Consider the following 21,821-nt stretch of genomic DNA (forward strand, 5'->3'; position numbering starts at 1 on the left):
TCAGGGCTTTGCTGTACAGGCACGGCAGAAGTCAAATTCAGGGACTTACATTGGTTGCATTTAAAAAATAATAATTTTATTGATGTAATAATGAATACAGAGCTGCGTTATTTTTTGTATATCTGCCTGAAGTTTGGCTTTGAGTGTGAATGAGGCTCTAAAGTTTTGTATGGATAGACCTGTATATTGTATTGTAATAAATTCCCTATTGATGTCCCTATTACACAGGTGAACGATGGATTCTAAACACAAGGAGCTCCTCAGGAGCCTTGGTCTTGATTTGTGTTCCCATGCCGTAGCCGACGGGCTGGTTCCCCAGTATCTGTACCAGGAAGGCATCATCACCCGTGAACAATTGGAGGACATATGTGGACAAGTCACCAGTCAGAGAAGAGCCATGAAGCTCTTAGACATCCTGCCCACTCGGGGGCCCAAGGCCTTTGACATCTTCCTGGACTCGTTGACCGAATTCCCATGGGTCCAGGAGAATTTAAAGCAGCACTGTCTAAAGATCCCTCCTGTATCCGAGAGCAAATCTTCAGCCTTGCCTGCCAATGTCCTACAGAACTGTCCCAACGACCGGCAACTGAACCGTCTGGCGGGAAAACTGGGATCGGAATGGGAGCAGGTTCTAGGTCACCTAGGACTAGACCAAAGCGACCTGTACAGGTGTAAAGTAGAACATCCATGTAACCTGCACTCACAGGTCTTGGAGGGACTGGTGAAATGGAAGCAACACATGGGACGCAAGGCCACCATCCAACGTCTGTGGGAAGCTTTGGAAGCTGCTGAGATGGATCCTTCAGAAATAAAACTTATTTTACAATGACGTTCCCCATGTGCAACTTCAGCTATGCTTAGCTTAGGACACTTTGTGGTCACCAGGCCATCAATCACACCTTATTAGAATTTTTGGACATCCCATTTCAAAACCGAGGCTGTCAATACAAAGTTGGTCCTTCTTCCCAGCTAAAAAGAAAAGCCTCCTGTCTCCTGGGAAGGTTAAAAATAAAAATTTTACCCAAATTTTTGTTTGTTATGTCATATGCTGTCCCTGGTGCATCCTTACCTCAGTCTGACATCCATGGCTTGTAGGAACCTTTTAGCGCTTCCAGATGCAATCTTACTTCCTTCAGGCACCCCCTATTCAGTTGATCCCCATAGACTTCTATTGAACAACTTTCACAACTCCTGATCTATTATTGAACAAGAAACATTCATTGGTGATTGGATTGAATTTGTGTTAATCCCTCAGTGTAAATTGATGTTTTGCCTCTAGGTCCATGCAATCAACTGTCCAAAAGGGGGAAAAGTACATGTTGGTGTCCGTGAGAGAAATAGTGGCCCATCATTGGTGTCAATAGAAGGAATAGGGCCTCATTGTTGGTGTCAGTGAGAGATATAATGCCCAATTGTTGGTATCAGTGGGGGGAATAGTTTCCAATTGTTGGTTTTAGTGGAAGGTGTAGTGTCCCATTGTTGTGAGTGGGATGAATAATTCCCCATCATTGGTGTCAGTGGGGGGAATAGTGCCCCATCATTGGTATCAGTGGGAGGAATAGTGCCCCATCATTGGTATCAGTGGGAGGAATAGTGCCCCATCATTGGTATCAGTGGAAGGAATAGTGCCCCGTCATTGGTATCAGTGGGAGGAATAGTGCCCCATCATTGGTATCAGTGGGAGGAATAGTGCCCCATCATTGGCATCAATGAGAGGAATAGTGCCCCGTCATTGGTGTCAGTGGGAGGAATAGTGCCCCATCATTGGTGTCAGTGGGAGGAATAGTGTCCCATCATTGGTATCAGTGGGAGGAATAGTGTCCCATCTTTGGTATCAGTGGGAGGAATAGTGCCCCGTCATTGGTATCAGTGGGAGGAATAGTGCCCCGTCATTGGTGTCAGTGGGAGGACTAGTGCCCCATCATTGGTATCAGTGGGAGGAATAGTGCCCCATCATTGGTATCAGTGGGAGGAATAGTGCCCCATCATTGGTATCAGTGGGAGGAATAGTGCCCCATCATTGGTATCAGTGGGAGGAATAGTGCCCCATCATTGGTATCAGTGGGAGGAATAGTGCCCCATCATTGGTATCAGTGGAAGGAATAGTGCCCCATCATTGGTATCAGTGGGAGGAATAGTGCCCCATCATTGGTATCAGTGGGAGGAATAGTGCCCCATCATTGGTATCAGTGGGAGGAATAGTGCCCCATCATTGGCATCAATGAGAGGAATAGTGCCCCGTCATTGGTGTCAGTGGGAGGAATAGTGCCCCATCATTGGTGTCAGTGGGAGGAATAGTGTCCCATCATTGGTATCAGTGGGAGGAATAGTGTCCCATCTTTGGTATCAGTGGGAGGAATAGTGCCCCATCATTGGTATCAGTGGGAGGAATAGTGCCCCATCATTGGTGTCAGTGGGAGGAATAGTGTCCCATCATTGGTATCAGTGGGAGGAATAGTGTCCCATCATTGGTATCAGTGGGAGGAATAGTGTCCCATCTTTGGTATCAGTGGGAGGAATAGTGCCCCGTCATTGGTATCAGTGGGAGGAATAGTGCCCCGTCATTGGTATCAGTGGTAGGAATAGTGCCCCGTCATTGGTGTCAGTGGGAGGAATAGTGCCCCATCATTGGTATCAGTGGGAGGAATAATGCTCCATCATTGGTATCAGTGGGAGGAATAATGCCCCATCATTGGTATCAATGAGAGGAATAGTGTCCCATCATTGGTATCAATGAGAGGAATAGTGCCCAGTCATTGGTGTCAGTGGGAGGAATAGTGCCCCATCATTGGTATCAGTGGGAGGAATAATACTCCATCATTGGTGTCAGTGGGAGGAATAGTGTCCCATCATTGGTATCAGTGGGAGGAATAGTGCTCCATCATTGGTATCAATGAGAGGAATAGTGCCCCGTCATTGGTGTCAGTGGGAGGAATAGTGCCCCATCATTGGTATCAGTGGGAGGAATAGTGCCCCATCATTGGTATCAGTGGGAGGAATAATGCTCCATCATTGGTGTCAGTGGGAGGAATAGTGTCCCATCATTGGTATAAGTGGGAGGAATAGTACCCCATCATTGGTGTCAGTGGGAGGAATAGTGCTCCATCATTGGTATCAGTGGGAGGAATAGTGCCCCATCATTGGTATCAGTGAGAGGAATAGTGCCCCATCATTGGTATCAGTGAGAGGAATAGTGCTCCATCATTGGTATCAGTGAGAGGAATAGTGCCCCATCATTGGTATCAGTGAGAGGAATAGTGCTCCATCATTGGTGTCAGTGGGAGGAATAGTGCCCAATTGTTGGTATCAGTGGGGGGAATAGTAGTTTATTGTTGATATTAGTGGGAGGAATTGTTTCCAATCGTTGGTGTCAGTGGGAGGAATAGTGCCTCATTGTTGGTGTCAGTGAGAGAAATAGACTAACACACCTTATTGGACTTTTTGGACATCCCATTTCAAATCCATGGCCGTCAATACGAAGTTGGCCCTTCTTCTCAGCTAAAAAGAAAAGCCTCCTGTCTCCTGGGAAAGTTAAAAATAAAAATTTTACCCAAATTTTTGTTGTCATATGCTGCCCCTGATGCATCCTTACCTCAGTCTGACATCCATGGCTTCAGACACCCCCTGTTCAGTTGATCCCCAAAGACTTCTACTGAACAACTTTCACAACTCCTGATCTATTCTTGAACAATAAACATTCTTTGGTGATTGAAGTTGTATTAATCCCTCAGTGTCAATTGATGTTTTGCCTCTAGGTCCATGTAATGGACTGTTAAGTGTACATATCCAACAAAAAAATGTAAAAAAAAAAATCAAATTTCTTCATCAGTTTAGGCCAATATGTATTCTGCTACATATTTTTAGTAAATAAAATCCCAATAAGTGTATATTGATTGGTCTGTGCAAAAGTTATTGCATCTACAAACTAGGGGATATATTTATGGAATTTTTATTTACTTTATTTTTCTACTAGTAATGGCAGCGATCAGCAATCTTTAGCTGGACTGCGACATTGTGGGGGACCAATCGGACACCTGACACATTTTTGGGGACCAGTGACACTAATACGGTGATTAGTGCTAATAAAATGCACTGTCACTGTACTAATGACACTGACAGGGAAGCCGTTAACATCAGGGGTGATCGATGGGGTAAGTGTGTCCCTAGGGGTGCTTTCTAACTGTGTGGGAGATGGTCTGACTGGGGGAAGACAGAGATCCGTGTTTCTGCCTAGCAGGAACACAAGATCTCCATCTTCTCCTCTGTCAGAACGGCAATCTGCCGTTTTTTCTGGGAACGATCGCGGATGGCCAGCAGACATCCAGTCCACCGGACTTGCTGATTGGCCCCCCTATGTCCAATCAGCACGCGACCACGCCTCCCGTGGCGCGTGTGCACGCCCCAGTGGCTGTTGCGTCAAATGACATACAGGTACGTCATTTCACACAATAGAGCCGACCTGCCGCAGTATATATGTGGTAGGCGGTTGACAATTGGTTAATGAACTGGTCCATGCAAGAGACCCCACGACTAAGAATAGCAAACAGATTTATTTAGATAGAAATACTGATGGGAATCACAATAAAGGGGGCTTGAGTTCCATCCAATCATTTTCCTGAGAAAGATATGATTGTTCAGTTTGGACCAATCAGAGATTCCTCAATGATAGTGAATGGAAGGAACTAGTATAATAATGGCAGGAAGGAGACCTGACTGAGGAGAGTGGGAATATTGGATAAGTCTGTTGGTTGGTAATTCATCCAGTTTATGATGATTTGATTGGGTTTTGTTGGGGTGAATCTGTGCCTGTGATTTATATGCCGCTTAGAATTGGTTTTGTAATATTTGTGGAATGTTTTCTTGGTATTGCTGTTCATCTTTGTCTGTGATATTTATGCCTCTAAAGGATTGTTTCTATATAATATTTACTTACCAGTAACTATGGTGTCTATATTTATTGATCATGCAATATTCTATTATTTGGCGGGGTAGAGTATGTGTAACGGTGTGTGTGGGTTGGGGTTGGTAGTCATACATGCGGTTAACCAGGAGATGCCTGTGATCCAAAGTTAAAGCTAGTGAGGATACCTTTGACCTGATGGGTGAGGTTGGTGGGGATACCTGCGACTCAGGGAGTAAGGGTGGTTTTTTTTTCGTTGTTTTAAGTTTTGCATATTTGTTTTCTCCTGTTTGCATTTTTATGCACTTTGATTATACTATGTTATACACAGGAATCTGATATGTATATGAATTGGTGCACATCATTTTATGCACTACACATTCTTATATACCCTTCCTTTGGGATTTTTGCTTTTTAGCTTATTTTATGACAGCGAACTTTATTTATATATTTTTTACTTCATCTTCCAGGATTCAGAGAGTCTAGTTAATGAGGAGACCTGGGGGGAAGGTAGGTGAGTGGAGATACATGTGGCCTGGGAGTAAGATTGGTGGGGAGATCATTGACCTAGAGATTGAGGTTAGAGAGATACCAATGCCCCAGGGGTTGAGGTTAGTGGGAATACATGTGATGTGTGTAGGGTGGGGGGTAAAGTTGATGGGGATACCTGTGAGCTTGGTGGAAATTCATGTGACTTGGGAGTTGAGGTAGGTGTGGATACCGGTGACCCGGGGATGAGGGGTGGTATGGTTGGTGGGGATGTCTTTGACTGGAGGGTAAAGTTGATATGAATACCTGTGACCGAGGGTGGTAAGGTGGGTGGAAATACCCAGGGCCGGGACAAGGGGAGGCAGCTGCCCTGGGTACTGTGGTATCATGGGAAGTTGGGGGGGCAGCACAAGGAGATTGAGAGGGGATTTGTGTTGGAAGGTGGAATTTGGGGATGCAGCAGGAGGTAAGAATTGTTCTAGGAGGGGAAATTTGGGGAGGTTTGTGCCAGGATGGGGGATTTGTGCTAGAAAAACTAATATAGGGGGGGAATTTTTGTTCGTAGGGATGGTTGGGGGCATTTGTACCTTAAGGTGAAATTGGGGGGGGGGGGCTGGCTGGCTTTGTGCCAGGGTGGGAGATTGGTGAGGGGAATTTGTGCTGGAATGGGGGATTTTTGCCTAGGAGAGACATTTGTGGGGTAGAGAATTTGTGTAAGGAAGGGGAAATTTTCTTGGAGGGGGGGGTCAGGAGGTTTTGAGCTAAGCGTGCAGATTACACATGGTGCTAATAAATCTTGGGGGGGGGGGGGGTGGAGTTTGGCATGTTCGCCCTGGGTTCGAGGTGATCCTGGAGTGACGTTGGTGGGAATACCTTTGACCTGGGGAGTGTGGTGGGCAATGTGTGCAACTAAAACCTCTGTTTTTAACAAACTGTTAATTTGATTTTGTTGCAGGCTACCGGGTAAGTGTGCTGGGGAAAAAAAAAACATTTTTGTTGTTTGTGTTGTGCATTGCCCTTCCATGTGCATCTTACTGTAAAGGCTAGGTATAGATTGTGGTGATTGCCACATGCATGCACAGCTTGCTGGCTGAGTTTGGCGTGGAGACACACTGGATGCCATTATGCTCTTGTTGGGTGTCGAGTGTGTCCCCCATACCATTAAGGAGGGGTGAGCTCCATCCAGACAAACCTGCCCTTAATCTATTTATTCAGTGCTATACCGGTGCATCTCATAAAATGAGACTATAATCAAAAAGGGAATTTATTTCAGTAATTCAATTCAAAAAGTGAAACTCATATTTTATATTGTAAAAGGTAACTGATGCTAAAAAACGTCAACCACCCGCCCAGCGCTAAAATAAATGGATTTTTGTAAAATCTTACCGTAAAATCCTTTTCTCTTAGCTCATCGACAGACGTAGTCCTCGGTGATACACCACCTTCGGGTTATGTTACCTCCGCAGGAGCAGGACTAGACAGGAAATTAAAAAGCTCTGGCCACACCCTAGGGGCAGTCCCAGAGGGTATATCCTCTCTCTCTCTGCCTCAGCAAATCAGTTATGTGAAAAAGCAGTGCTTAGAGAATTTAACCCAACCCAACTCCAAAACAGAGGGGCGGGGACTACGTCTGTCGATGAGCTAAGAGAAAAGGATTTTACGGTAAGATTTTACAAAAATCCATTTTTCTCTAGCGCTCATCGACAGACGTAGTCCTCGGTGATACACCACCTTCGGGACGTCCCAGAGCAGTATCACAACTGAGGGGTGGGAAAATGGAAATCAAATCCCAATCTAGAAGGCCCAACCGGTGCCAACTAGAAGTTTACAATGCTCATCCTTAATGATGAGACTCAACAAAAAAATTTTTCAAACAGAAAAAAACCCTCGAGGTAGACCACCGGTCTCCTCAAATTGCGGCCTGCAAAACCTTGCGGCCAAATGAGGCATCCGCCGATGCCGTCACATCAATTTTATAGAATTTAGTAAAGGTATGTACCGACGACCAAGTGGCCGCCTTACATACCTGGACCACTGACGCCTGATGGCGAAAGGCCCAGGAAGTACTGAGTGCTCGAGTGGAGTGCGCCCTAACAGGGAACGGAGGACTCTGACCCTTAATAGAATAAGCCTGTACCACCGTTTGTCTAATCCATTTGGCAATGGTCGCGGCAGATGCAGGCAAACCCTTTCTGGGGCCATCCGTGATCACAAAAAGTGAATCCGTCTTACGGAATGATTCCGTAGCTTTCAGGTATACCCTGATTGCCCGAACCACATCCAAGGAATGCAATGCATGTTCCCGATGATGCTTGGGCTGAGGACACAAGGAAGGTAGTACAATATCTTCATTCAGATGAAAATCTGAAACCACCTTAGGAAGAAAAGATGGCTTAGGATGAAGTACTACCTTATCCCTATGAATCACTAGGTATGGGGACTGGCATGATAATGCAGCCAGTTCTGACACCCTGCGAGCAGAAGTAATAGCCACCAAGAAGACCACCTTCTGGGATAAAGTAAGCAAGGGAATCTCCCTGATGTTTTCAAAGGGAGGTTTCTGTAGAACCGACAAAACCAAATTAAGATCCCAGGGCGGTAAGGGCGCGCGGACTGGAGGAGCCAGGTGCCGCACCCCCTGGATGAAATTCCGCACCAAGGATTTGGTAGCTAAAGGTTTCTGAAAGAAGATTGCTAATGCTGAAACTTGACCCTTGATGGTGCTCAAGGCTAGCTTCTGCTCAACCCCTTGTTGCAAAAAGGCCAATATTCGAGACACCGAATAGGTACGTGGAGGAAATCCTAAAGATTCGCACCACGCAATATAAGTCTTCCATGTGTGATAATAGACTTTGCTGGAAGTCGCTTTCCTTGCTTTAATAAGGGTAGGAATGACAGAAGTAGACAAACCTCTGTCCTTCAGTACTTGGGTCTCAATGGCCAGGCCATTAAAACCAGCGACTGTAAAGCACGAAGGTAAATAGGTCCTTGAGACTACAGACACTCCCTGAGACGAAGTTCCCACGGAACGTCTGCGACTAACCTGTCCAAGTCGGCCAGGCCGGCTTGAAGAGGCCAGCCTAGAATTTCTAGGACCACTGGCGCTGATTGGATCTGAACCAGGCGTCCCTAGAGGTATCTGGCCCCGACCATCCGAGAAAGTCTGGTCGTTTTCTGTTCCCACACATTTATCAGATACCTGATAGTTATCAGGCAAGGTGATCTTTTCTGGTTGAACCTCAGGGACCGAAGTCACCCGACTAGAGGCTACTTGGCCTATCTGGTCAATCAGATCCGATTCCTGTGAGGTATCGGGACTAATCTTAGGAAAAGGTAAAGGAAAAGATCTATACAGGGAACGGTAACTACCGCTTCCTGTACTTAAATGTTGGAAGGGAAGAATCGCACCGGTAGTAGTGGTTGATGCTCGATCTAATGTCCTGAATACCGGTGAAAACGTCCCCCCACCCTGAAATTGGGTGGGGGCGCACCTTCAGGCTGTGTACTCCTTTACTTCGGGTTTGGCTGGGTTGGTCCTCTGCTTGTCCGACCAGCCCTTCTTGAACCCTCCTGGAGGAGTCTTGCCTTTCCCGGAAGTACCAGCCGGGCATCCTTTATGGGCGGTAAAGAAAGGTCCTCGCTTGTTGCGAGGTTCCTTAGCTTTTGCAGCCTGTGGCAAAAAAGTACTCTTGCCCCCGGTGGCATCCTTAATGATTTCATCTAGGTTGGCTCCAAATAGACGATTCCCCTGGAAAGGGAGATTGGTCAAAGTCTTTTTGGAACCTAGGTCAGCTGACCAGCATTTTAACCACAGCACACGTCTGAGGATCACTGCTAACTTAGATGCATGCCGTAACAAGGGAGTAGTGTCCAAGGCTGCGTCACAGATAAACCGTAGCCCTTGTATGATCTGTTCCATCAAATCAGATGTCTCCTGGGGAATATCTTTTCCCCTAAGATCTTGGCGTACCATCTTCGCCCATTCTGTAAGTGTCTGGGAAACTAGACCAATAACAATTACTGGTCTAAATGCTGACCCTATCAGAGAAAAGATAGTGCGGGACTCCGCTTCTATCTTTCGATCCACCGGATCCTTAAAGGACGAAGTGTCCTCCACTGGAATAACCGTGGCTTTATTCAGCCTGGAAATAGGCGGATCCACGACTGGTGGTACCGTCCATTTCTTAATGATGGATTCCTCAAACGGATAGCGTCTAGCAATACGCTTGGAAATAGTAAAGGTACGTTTAGAATGTTCCCATTCTCCTTTAATCTGATTTCCAAAACATTTAGGTACAGGAAAAGCCTTCGCCGTTTTGATGGGCTTATTAGTCCCAAAAGGAATCTCTGTTTCAGTTGCCTCTGCCGGTAAAGCCTCAAGTTTTAAGGTTTCTTGCACTGCCACAACTAGTGCGTCCACCAATGCTTCTTCCTGAATTATAGCAGGAGAAGAAGCGTCCTCCTCACTGTCTGAGGGGGCTTTACCTGGGATAGCAGCCCTTGCAGAGGAACCTGCAACTGCAGTGACCATCTCTGAATCAGAGTCAGAGGTGTCAGATAGTATAGGGGTAGGCGGGGGTCGCTTCCTTGACCCCCGTCCCTGACAGGCCGCCTCCACCCGAGCCACCATAGACTCCAAAATTGCTGTAAATGACTCTATACTCTGTACACCGGCGGGTCCCGAGGCCCCCTCGAGGGAAACAGGTGGGGGAATCTGTGTGGCAGGGTCCATAATAACTCCAGTTACTTCCTGGATGATATAATTCAAAGTAAAGAAAAACTTTTTTTTTTTTTTTTTGACCCTCAGCGCCACAAAAAACCCCTTAGTGTTCCCTGCTAGGGATCCCTATCGATCGAGAGAGAGAGAGATAGACCCCCAGGCTCACCACTTGATGTTCAGAGTTGAACTGCAACAGCTCACAGCGCTGTCTTAGACAAACAGGAAGTCTTTTGGCTGGCTGCCCAGGAAGAAAGGAGGCGGCTCCGCCCCTCTGTACGCCTTCCGGCGCCTCCCCCAAGCTCCACGAGGTGTAGAATCACCTAAAACATGGCCGCCCCCATGCTGGAGACACGAGGCTACGCCAAAATGGCGGCTCGTGCGATCCAGCAAAAAAAATGGCGGCGGCCTGTGCTGACTAGCGGTGTGCTGCAGGCACACAACACTCTCTCTGCATGGGGATATGGCGTGTTTGGCGGTGCCGGCCCTGGCGGACCGCATGGCCGTTCGGGAGGCCTGCTATTAGCTGGAGATCTGACTTGGAAGGCAGTTTACATGTCCATGGCTTCTGACTGGTAGGTAGCTTATACTTAACCCAGAATGCCACAGATTACATCTTTAAAACATGTATACAATAGATTGTTAGCTCCCAAACCAAGCCTCCTGGCTTTTGCACACATAAAATCACACTCAAAGTAGGAGGATTTGTGACATGTTATAGGATAGAAAGAAACTCTTTCTTACCATACAGAGAGGGGCCCGCGTTCACCACAAAACCCGTCAGGGAAAACAGGGGGAACATACTACTCACCATACCGGAACCAGGCGGGCACCAACTCCTGACAGTACCCCTCTCCACCGGGGCGGGAGGGCTGTCGACCGATACAGACGCCGTGACTCATGGTCTTTGGCGTTTCAGCGAGACGTTTAACTCGCGGGTTCAGTCCTTTAATGGGACTTTGTCGCGGCCGACTCAGCGCGGAGCTATGGCCTGCACGCGCTCGTAGGCTGAACTGGGGTGACCACCGGATCTCAACATCCAGCCCGTCGCCCAGTTCAGCTTTCTTGCTTGAAGATCTCACAGGAACACTGGAGAAAAAAAGCTGTCCAAAAATCCTTTTAGAAAAAAATTTCTTGCCAGGACCTAAGATCCCAGCAAGGTATCTAGGTCCTTACTCCTAACTAGACAGAAAATAACTGATTTGCTGAGGCAGAGAGAGAGAGGATATACCCTCTGGGACTGCCCCTAGGGTGTGGCCAGAGCTTTTTAATTTCCTGTCTAGTCCTGCTCCTGCGGAGGTAACATAACCCGAAGGTGGTGTATCACCGAGGACTACGTCTGTCGATGAGCGCTAGAGAAATATATATATAAATCAGTGTAAGGTATAAAGAAATAAATATATCTACTCAAATCATGAATAAATAGTAAATAAAATCATGTAAAACATGTCACTCTGTGCATCCTTTTAATGCACTAGCTGCCACTGTAAACGTAAAACTTGCAAAATCAAATGTATAATAATAGCCCAATCTGTGCGTCTCAGTTCATTATATCATACATTCAGCGGCGCTTCAGCACACACAATGTATGTGTGCAAGTATATTAGTCAGTTCCTGCAGTGCTTCAGAGCATGCAACTGCAAACTAGTCCCAACTCCACAGGATGAGCAGTCACAGCCAACAAAAAGATTTCCCCTCTGATGTTCAGCAGTGATTGTACACACAGTATCACTAATCCTTCACCACACCGACTGTGCACCCCTATGAAGTGGCCACTCACCAAATTGCCCTTGAAATACGCCTTTATGCATAAGCTGCATGAGCCCTTGCTTCTGGTCGGTCTGTCGTCTCTTGAGCACGTCCAGATCCTATCGGTCCACCAGGGGTCACTATCAGGCTGTATATCTCCTCAGTGCAATTTGTAAGCAAACGACATGAAGCAAGAGAGTAGTGTAATACTGTTTCGACTTTATTAATTAAATAAAACTTTCCTCCCCTTCAGCGTATATGCTTACATTTCAATCACCCTTTGCACGCATATCATAGACACAGAGGCTTTGAAAGGTACCGCCGCTTGCCGACCGCGAGCTAGTCCCTGCTGTGGATTACAGCGCTCCTGCGGCTAACAGGCGAGATCCAGAACAACAGCGGTATCCTCCCTTCGTCTCCTCAGCAGCAGCGTACGTGCATCCTGACCGGTTTCGTCTGGTAGACTTCAACAGAGGACTCATTTTATAGATGCGTTACACACTGCTAAAAAAAAAAAAAAATTAAAGGAACACTTTGAAAACACATCAGATCTCAATGAGGAAAAATCTCATGCTGGTATAGACTGGGTAATGTGTTGGGACTGAAATTGTTTGATGGAAATGAAAACGATCACCCTACAGAGGACTGAATTCAAAGACACCCCGAAAATCAAAGTGAAAAAAAATGATGCGGCAGGCGAGTCCATTTTGCTGAAATTTCATTGCAGCAACTAAAAACGGTCCTCAGTAGTTTGTATGTATGCCTGACATTGGGGCCTCCTGGGGTATTTCCTCCCAGATCTGGGCCAGGGCATCACTGAGTTCCTCAACAGATTTAGGTGCAAGCTGTTGGCGTCGGATGGACAGAAACAAAATGTCCAAGAGGTGTTCTATTGGATTTAGGTCAGGCGAGCGTGGGGGCCATTCAATGGTATCAATTCCTTCATCCTCCAGGAACTGGCTGCATACTCTCACCACATGAGGCCGGGCATTGTCTGGCCTCATGTGGTGAGAGTATGCATCCAGTTCCTGGGGAATGAAGGAATTGATGCCATTGAATGGCCCCCACGCTCGCCTGAACGATATCCAATAGAACACCTCTGGGACATTTTGTTTCGGTCCATCCGACGCTGCCAGGTTGCACCTCAGTCTGTTCAGGAGCTCAGTGATTCCCTGGTCCAGATCGGGGAGTAAATACCCCAGGACACCATCTGTCGTCTTAGTAGGAGCATGCCCCGATGTTGTCAGGCATACATACAAGCATGTGGGAACCATACAAACTACTGAGGACCATTCTGAGTTCCTGTAATGAAATTTCAGCAAACTTGACTAGCCTGTTGCATCCTTTTTTTACTTTGATTTTGGGGTGTCTTTGAATTCAGCCCTCTGTAGGGTGATCATTTTATTTTCTAATCAAATGTTGTGGCATCCTTTAGTTCCTAACACATTACCCAGTCCATACCAGTATAGATCCCAACACATTACCCAGTCCATACCAGTATAGATCCCAACACATTACCCAGTCCATACCAGTATAGATCCCAACACATTACCCAGTCCATACCAGTATAGATCCCAACACATTAACCAGTCCATACCAGTATAGATCCCAACACATTACCCAGTCAATACCAGTATAGATCCCAACACATTACCCAGTCCATACCCGTATAGATCCCAACACATTAACCAGTCCATACCAGTATAGATCCCAACACATTAACCAGTCCATACCAGTATAGATCCCAACACATTACCCAGTCCATACCCGTATAGATCCCAACACATTAACCAGTCCATACCAGTATAGATCCCAACACATTAACCAGTCCATACCAGTAAAAGATGAGAAGCTACATGTATTTCTTCAAACCCAAGCTAAACCTTCTTTGTATTTAATCATGGTTATACATTAGGGACCAATCGATTATCGGGGGCCGATATGCACTTTCTCCGACATTTTGAAATCGGCCCCGGAGGTTACCGATATTGCTGATATTTCGGGAAAGTGCTGTACCGGAGTGATGTCTGCAGCTAGAGGCATCACCCCAGTACCGGCGTCCATAGCCGATGGTCGGCTGTCTTGTAATGAAAACTGATGCGGCTGAGAAGCCGCTCGGCTGTCATTACAAGGAGCGGGAGGGGACGTCCCGCCGCCGCCTTCCGCGGCTCGCCCGGGTCTCCCGTCCCACTAAGAGACCTGGGCAACCAGCCTGCACGGCCGCCGAACACCCGATCAAAGCCGCATTTGGCTCTGATTGGGTCTCCATGTAAAAACCCGGAAGTGATGTCATGACATCACTTCCGGGTACTGTCTGGTGGCAGATTCCAAAAAAGACAGCATTCAAAACAGCCAAACTTTGCGTTTTGAATGCTTTGAAGTGCAGAGGAGGGGAAAAAAAAATTATATATATATATATATTTTTTTTTTTAAATGTAGGAAAATATTGGCCAATACCGATATGCGATGACCAAAATATCGGTAATAAAAAAAACAATATCGTTCGATTACCATTATATATGTTCAGGCTGTTTAAAAAAGTAAAGGACCCCTTTAAATAGACTCCTATGTGACAGCCTATAATACAGAAAAATTAAATTACGTCTGTTAATTAAAAAAATAAAATAAAAAAAATGAAATAATAAAATACAATTTTCAAAACTATATTATTGTTTCCAGGCATAATAAAAACGGTTTACAAGGGAACCTTTTTTTAAAGTTAAGTTACACATGTGAATGTAATCACCATAATATACAGTAAATCTGATTGGGTGCGTAAAACTTTGAAATGTCTATACACAATTTGTTATAGTGTACGTCTGGGCAAAATAGAAATTAAAAAATATAATACACGCACATTTCCCCAAGTACAGAAAAATACCTAGGCAAACTAAACAAATGCAGCAAAATGACATGCGAATCTGCCAGCAATCCAGTGAGCTCCTAACCTCCTGTAGGGTGCTGACAGCGCTGTCTCTGCTGCGTCAAAATCCTCCCCAAAAATGCTGAAAGTGCAGAAATATACCTATTAATTTGCCAGAAATATCCACAGACGCTTGAGCATGTCTGGACAAAAAAAAAAAAAAAAATATATATATATATCTATATTAACCGCTTGCCGACCGCCGCAAGTACATATACTGCGGCGGTCAGCCCCGGCCAGACAAAGTGACGTATATATACCTCACTAGCCTGTCATCGGCTTGTGAGCCAATAGCGGGCGGGCGCGTGCCCGCCCCGGCTCGTTCACTAAGGAGTCCGTGCGTGTGACCGGCGGACCCGATGTCCGCCGGTCACACTGCGATCGTCGGTAGAGAGGGAGAAAGGCAGGCGGCTAATGTAAACAAGCCGCCTGTCATTCTCCCCTGTGTAAAAATGGAGATCAGACGGTTCTACTATGTAGGACCGTTGATCTCTGTTTTTACAGTAGCAGCCATGTCCAATCACAGTTAGAAGCACGCCCCTAGGACACACTTAACCCCTCCCTCTCCAATACAGTTAACCCCTTCCCTGCCAGTGTCATTTTTACAGTAACAGTGCATATTTATAGCACTGATTACTGCAGTAATGTCACTGATAACCCCAAAAGTGTCAAAAATATAAGTCAAGGGTCCGATCTGTCCGCCGCAATGTCGCAGTCCCGCAAAAAAAAAAAAAAAAAAAAAAATCGCAGATCGCCGCCATTACTCGTTAAAAAAAAAAATACACCAAAAATGACAAAAATCTTTCCCTTAGTTAGTAAACGCGATAACTTTTGCGCAAACCAATCAAAATACGCTTTTTGGGTTTTTCTTTTTACCAAACATATGTAGCATGAAACAAATTGGCCGAAAATGTTAAAAAATTTTTGATTTTTACATTTTTTTTGGGAATTTCATATAAAAAAAATGTGAAAAATATTTTTGCTAAATTTACGCTCTTTTTTTGTTTATAGCGCATGATCAAAAAATCGCACAGGTGATCAAATACCACCAAAAGAAAGCTCTGTTTGTGGAAAAAAAGAAGGACGCCAAATTCATTAAGGTACAGCGTCGCAGGACCGCGCAATTGTCCGTTAAAGTCACGCAGTAAAAAAAAAAAAAAAAAAAAAAAAAAATCGCAAAAAAGGAAGGGGGTAAAATTCATACACATTATTATTTTATATATATATATATATATATATACACACACACATACATACACACATACATAATATATATTTATTTCTTTTTTAGATACAGATTTTTTTTAACACAGATATATATATATTTTACACACACACACACACACACACATTTTGAATTTTACTTTTGTTTACATTTATATACTTAATTTTATTTTTTAATTTTGCCCAGACATGCTCAGGCAACTGTATTTCCATATGACATACAGAAGCCACGTCGCCCGATCAGTAGATCATCAACTGGCCTTTACTGTTCTGTTGTTGCCATACGTTATCTCGTGGTGACCAGAGTCACACTGTGGCTGCCATTTGTTATTTGATGACTAGTAGCCATCAGCCGGAGCCTCTACAAATCTAAATATGAAGTACAATCATAACAATATAAACACAAAAAACATGTAAAATGTCAAAGTCTTAATCAAATATAACTTTAGGAAGAAAATAATTTAAAACGCCTACTAACTGAAAACAAAAAAAAGATTCCCTCTATAAGAATCATCCAATGGAACATTATTTAGTATCCAATATATTGTCATTTAAATTAAACTCTTTATACTTGTACAATAATAACAGTGCAAAGTCTACAATCTCTGACCACCATTGCTTTTATCAAGTGATTTGGCTTTCCTTCCTAGAGAAGGATAAAATGATAAACATAAAATACACTGCAATGTACAGTATATATTTTAAAGTGCAACAATAATAGCTGTACTTTACAATACACTGACACTATGGGGTGTTTTTATAGCCTATTCACATGTGAAACTGCGCATTCATTCATTAATTCATTCTGTGCAGGGGGGGAGTTAATCGTTTTTTTCGCTATTTTCTCTCCAGGTTGAATATCCTTCATTATGGCTGCTTGATGAAGCTACTTATAGGAAATAAATATTATTTACTATGACTGCCATCTTCATCCAGTGGCCATAACGCAGGATTTTCCCAAGCTACTCTATATTTTATGAATGAATGACATTTGACCTGGAGAGAAAATAGCCTGACAACATCCAATGTTTCCACCATTGGCATAAAACGTATTGTATATACACAGTTTCATGAGCTCTTAATATTATTATTATTTTTTTTTTTTCTTTAAATACACCCCTAGGTAGTTTAGACAACAAGCGGGAAAGCCAAATGCTTTGCTTGCAACCTTTAAGTTCTTTTACTTAGAAGCGCATGTCTGAGCAAAAAAATACATGCAATCTATAACAATGCTGTAAATACAGTAAAATATCTGTTGATCTTACCAGAAATCAAATGAGCTGACAGCACTGCGGCATTCACTGCAATTAATTTCCAAGCAAAGAAAAAAACAAAATTTAAAAAAAAAGTAGAACACAAAAAGTAAAAAAGAAAAAACAAAACCTCAAAATCCCAAAAATCAAAACCAAGCAAAAAACAAAATAATGTATAGGGAAATCCGTGCTTTGGATGGCGTAAGAAGAAACAAAAAGCAGCTGCTGTTCACCCAAATGGGGATGTGGGACTAAATAAATAAATATTAAACAGCGCTTTCTATATATGTATGAAGTATGTAATAAATCTACAGTGACCAAAATGCTAAAAGTACCAAATGGATACATATAAAAATGTGCAAAAACTGTTTTAAATGACTATTATACACGTCCATATATTGTCCAAAAAAAAAAAAAACAGTGCAAATGTACCACACAGTCTGAGCACATTTGCGCTGTTTTTTGGACAATATATGGAAGTTTATAATATTTATGGTCATTTAAAACTCTTTTTGTATTTTTGCACATTCATTGTATTCATCTTTGCCCTTTTCATTTTTCTATGTATGCATTTGGCACTTTACTTATTAGCATTTCGGTCGCTGTATATTTATTATATACTTTATTTTATTTATTTAGCAAACGCTGTTCATATTTATTTAAAAAACAAAATAAAAAATTAAAAAACACTAAGACCCGGTTCACATTAGCGCGACTTGTCAGCCTGACAAGTCGCGGTCCATTGACCGCTACAGGACCTGTTCTAATAGGAGCTACACAAGTCGTTCCGACTTAGAAAAAGGGTCCTGTATTATTTCGGGGCGACCTCGGAGCGACTTGCATAGACTTCCATTATGTGAAGTCCCTGCATGTCGCTCCAAAGTCGTGGTGCAATGTACGTCCCTGAAGTAGTAAGGAGTCGTGTCGCCTCAGTGTGAACCGGCTCTGAGAAATAGAAAACAAAGCACAAAAGTAAAAAAACCATAAAAAAAAAAAAAAAAAAAAAAAATAGAAAAGTGCAAACAAACAAACAAAAATAAAAAAAAAACAAATAACAAAACAAGAAAATCAACAAAAAATAGAAAACAAAAAAAAAAAAAAAGTAAAAAATAAACCAAACCAAAATAAACAAAAACAAAAAATAGGCGAAAAAGAAAAAAAAAAAAATTGAGAAAAAACAAAAACCCCACCCAACAAAAAACAAGGAAATAAATGAAAAAAATAATATGACTAAAGGAGAACTGGGCATGGGAGACAACACAGCTTATAATTTCAGTGCAGCAGAGGCAGCGTTGTCAGCTCATTACAGGAAGTTAGGCGCTCACTGGATTTCTGGCAGATGATTAGATATTTTTCTGTAACATTTTAAAGGGATATTCCATGGGAAATCATTGCATAGAAGTATTTTTTTTTTTGCCCGGACATACACTTTAAAACATGGCGGATTTTAGCAGCGTGATACTAGAGCCAGGCTTCTGTTCATGGTGTCTAACATGACCAGCTAACATCATGAACACTTTGCAGTCTCTTCTCTATATTGCTCGGTTTCTGCGATATTTTGGGCTTGGGCTACTTGGCCAACCATAGTCATCGAATCGTCCAATCAGTGACCTGCAACACACTCTGGAGTAGGTCTCAAGAAGCGACAAGGCAAAAAGGTGATTGTGGCAAAAGTGCATTTTTTCGGGTGGAAACTGTCCGTTGGTCACTGCATGGAGCAGCCGCTGTGCAGCAGAGAGTCCTGCAAGGTGATGGCCACTGATTTGGAGAGGTAAGTCATTGTGCCGAAGTGTCCACTGGGGGTGCTGTAGTACAGCAAGCAGCAGATTCCAGTTCCGGGGTCAACTTTCAGCATGCTGTCGTCTGCACCAAGCACTTTCTGCCGAGAGGAAAAAGAAACAAAGTTACAATGTTATTAATATTTGGGAATTCTATCGCGCCAGCGGTTTGTGCGGCACATAAAATAAAGGGGGGCGGTACAGTCTCCAAATTCAAGAGGATTGGGAAAACCTTGACCATGAGAGCAAATTATCTAAAAAGGGAGTGGCACTGTTACTGGTCGACTCATGTATGGAGGGGGGGGGGCGACTCCGAGATGTGAGGCCACTAATGTGATGGGGGGTCTCTGATGTGAATGGGGGCTCCAATGTGATGGGGGGGATCATGTATAGGGGGGCCTCTGATGTGTAGGAAGGACTATGACTGGATGGGAGGCCTCTTTTATGAAGGGGAGACCCTAATGTCATGGGTGGTTTCCCTCCCATGTGATGGGGGGGCCCTCTGATGCGAAGGGGGCTGACTCATATATAGCGGGTCTCTGATGTGATAGGGGGGACCTCTGATGTGAAGGGGGGGGGGTTGATGTAAAGAGAGAATCTTAGATTTTATGGGGGGGGGGGATGCCTTGATGCAATGAAGGGATGTCCGATGTGAAGGGGAGGACCTCTGATTTTGAGGGGTGGTGGAGACGACCTACTGTATGTATAGGGGGTCTCTGATGTGATGAGGGGGGTCTCTGAAGCACAGGGGGACCTTTGATGCGAAGGGGGATGACTCCTATATAGAGGGTCTCCGATGTGATAGGGGGACCTCTGAATTGCAGGGGGGGGATGTGTGATGTAATGAGGGGATCTCGGATGTGATGTAGGGGATGTCCGATGTGAAGAAGGGTGGGGGGAGAAAACACCTGATGTGAAGGAGGGGGGGGGGGTAGAACCTTCTAATTTTGAGGGGCGTGCTATACTTCTGTATAGGGGGTCTCTGATGTGATAAGGAGCCTCTGTTGTGAATTGGGGCTCTAATGTGATGAGGGGGGCCCATGTATAGGGGGTCCTCTCATGCGATGGGGGAACTCTGATGTGATAGGGGGACCTTTGATATGAAGAGTGGTGGGGACCTTTGGTGTAAAGAAGGGACCTCTGATGTGAAAATAAATACATCTCAGCTGCTGTTGGTATGTGGATGTTATTCCGCTTTATAATGAATAGAGATTTGAACATTGATGTGCTCATTGCAGAGGACTGCACACACCATAAACTGGTTGGAATCTATTATACATAAGATGAGAAGAGGACGGCTCCTGACCTGCTCCTGGCAGAAAAGTTCATTAGCGATGCGAACAATCTTCTCCACATGGATGATTCCACCCACACTCTGTATATCCACTTCAGCAAACATAGTCAGGACCAATATGGCCTCCACCAACAGCTGCCGGTACTCCGGCTGAGGCACGCGGTTCAAGACGGACTCCACATTTGCTGAAAACTTCAACTCACCCGGCGTCATCTGTAATTAGTAAAATCTCATTTAAATTCGCTTAAAACTTGTGCAAAAACGTCAACAGTTTACCAGCGGTCTCCAAACTTTCTAAACATGGGGCCAGAGTACGGTCCTTCACACCCAGAGGGCATCAATGGGAGAGAACAATGCCCCATCTTTGCTGTCAATGAGAGGATTTGTGCCCCATCGTTGGGAGAAATTGTGCCCCGTCAGTGGTGTCGTTGGGAAGGAATGGTGCCCCCGTCAGTGGTGTCAGTGGGAAGGAATGGTGCCCCCGTCAGTGGTGTCGGTGGGAGGAATGGTGCCCCCGTCAGTGGTGTCGGTGGGAGGAATGGTGTCCCCGTCAGTGGTGTCGGTGGGAGGAATGGTGTCCCCGTCAGTGGTGTCGGTGGGAGGAATGGTGCCCCCGTCAGTGGTGTCGGTGGGAGGAATGGTGCCCCCGTCAGTGGTGTCGGTGGGAGGAATGGTGCCCCCGTCAGTGGTGTCGGTGGGAGGAATGGTGCCCCCGTCAGTGGTGTCGGTGGGAGGAATGGTGCCCCCGTCAGTGGTGTCGGTGGGAGGAATGGTGCCCCCGTCAGTGGTGTCGGTGGGAGGAATGGTGCCCCCGTCAGTGGTGTCGGTGGGAGGAATAGTGCTCCCTCATTGGTATCAGTGGGAGGAATTCTGCTCCATCATTGGGGTCAGTGGATACTATTCAGCCCTTGGGGCACTAAAGGCAAGCAAAGTGCTGGATCTGGCCCCCCCCCCCCCCGGTCTGAAGTTTGGAGACCACTGTCCTATACAATTATATGTGCATTTAAAGTATTTTATACATGCCATTTCCCTTGTGTAGACATCCAAAAGCCCTGAGACTAAAGCTGGGTGCCGCTATCTTAGGAGTGATGTCAGCAGCCCCTAAAGACTAGTAGCCGACACTCCAATTTAATCCTTCTCCCTGGTAGCTATATAAAACATTATGCAGGGAGGGGAGGGGCAGAGGAGCTGGGCCAGCGCAGACAGTATGACTTTCCCAGAGGGCAATGATATGAAAGGAGGGAGGGGCTGGGTCAGCACTGAATGTAATTAGACACTCCCAGAGGGGGGAGAGAGCTATGACATGCTAGAAGAGAGGAGCTGGGCCAGCACAGAGGGAATCAGACAGTCTTAGAGAAGGAGAGGGCCATGACATGGAAAAAGGGAGGAGCTTAGTCAGCATAGAAGGTAATAAGACACTTTTGGAGGAGGAGATTACTATGACAGCAAGAAGGGAATGGAATAGCTGGGCTAGCACAGAAAGTTATTAGGCAC

General features: G+C 44.9%; 2 protein-coding genes across 2 annotated transcripts in view; one reads left to right on the forward strand and one right to left on the reverse strand.

The window, feature by feature from the left end:
- Positions 1-203: 203 nt before the first annotated feature.
- LOC309560081 (death domain-containing protein CRADD-like) lies at positions 204-886 on the forward strand. The gene has a single exon (XM_082263600.1). It carries the CDS (start codon positions 236-238, stop codon positions 827-829), a length of 594 nt encoding a protein of 197 aa, XP_082119726.1. The 5' UTR covers positions 204-235; the 3' UTR covers positions 830-886.
- An 18,074-nt stretch (positions 887-18,960) lies between these two features.
- The window catches only part of LOC309560537 (phosphorylase b kinase regulatory subunit alpha, skeletal muscle isoform-like), a gene marked incomplete at both ends in the record, with an annotated part of 87,704 nt that continues 84,843 nt past the window's right edge, over positions 18,961-21,821 (reverse strand). Inside the window, 2 exons of the mRNA XM_082264167.1 lie at positions 18,961-19,134; positions 20,340-20,540. Coding sequence (XP_082120293.1) covers positions 18,961-19,134; positions 20,340-20,540 — 375 coding nt within the window. The remainder of the gene's footprint in view (positions 19,135-20,339; positions 20,541-21,821) is intronic.

Source organism: Pelophylax lessonae (assembly GCF_965119305.1).
Source record: "Pelophylax lessonae genome assembly, chromosome: 7".
NCBI lineage: Eukaryota > Metazoa > Chordata > Amphibia > Anura > Ranidae > Pelophylax > Pelophylax lessonae.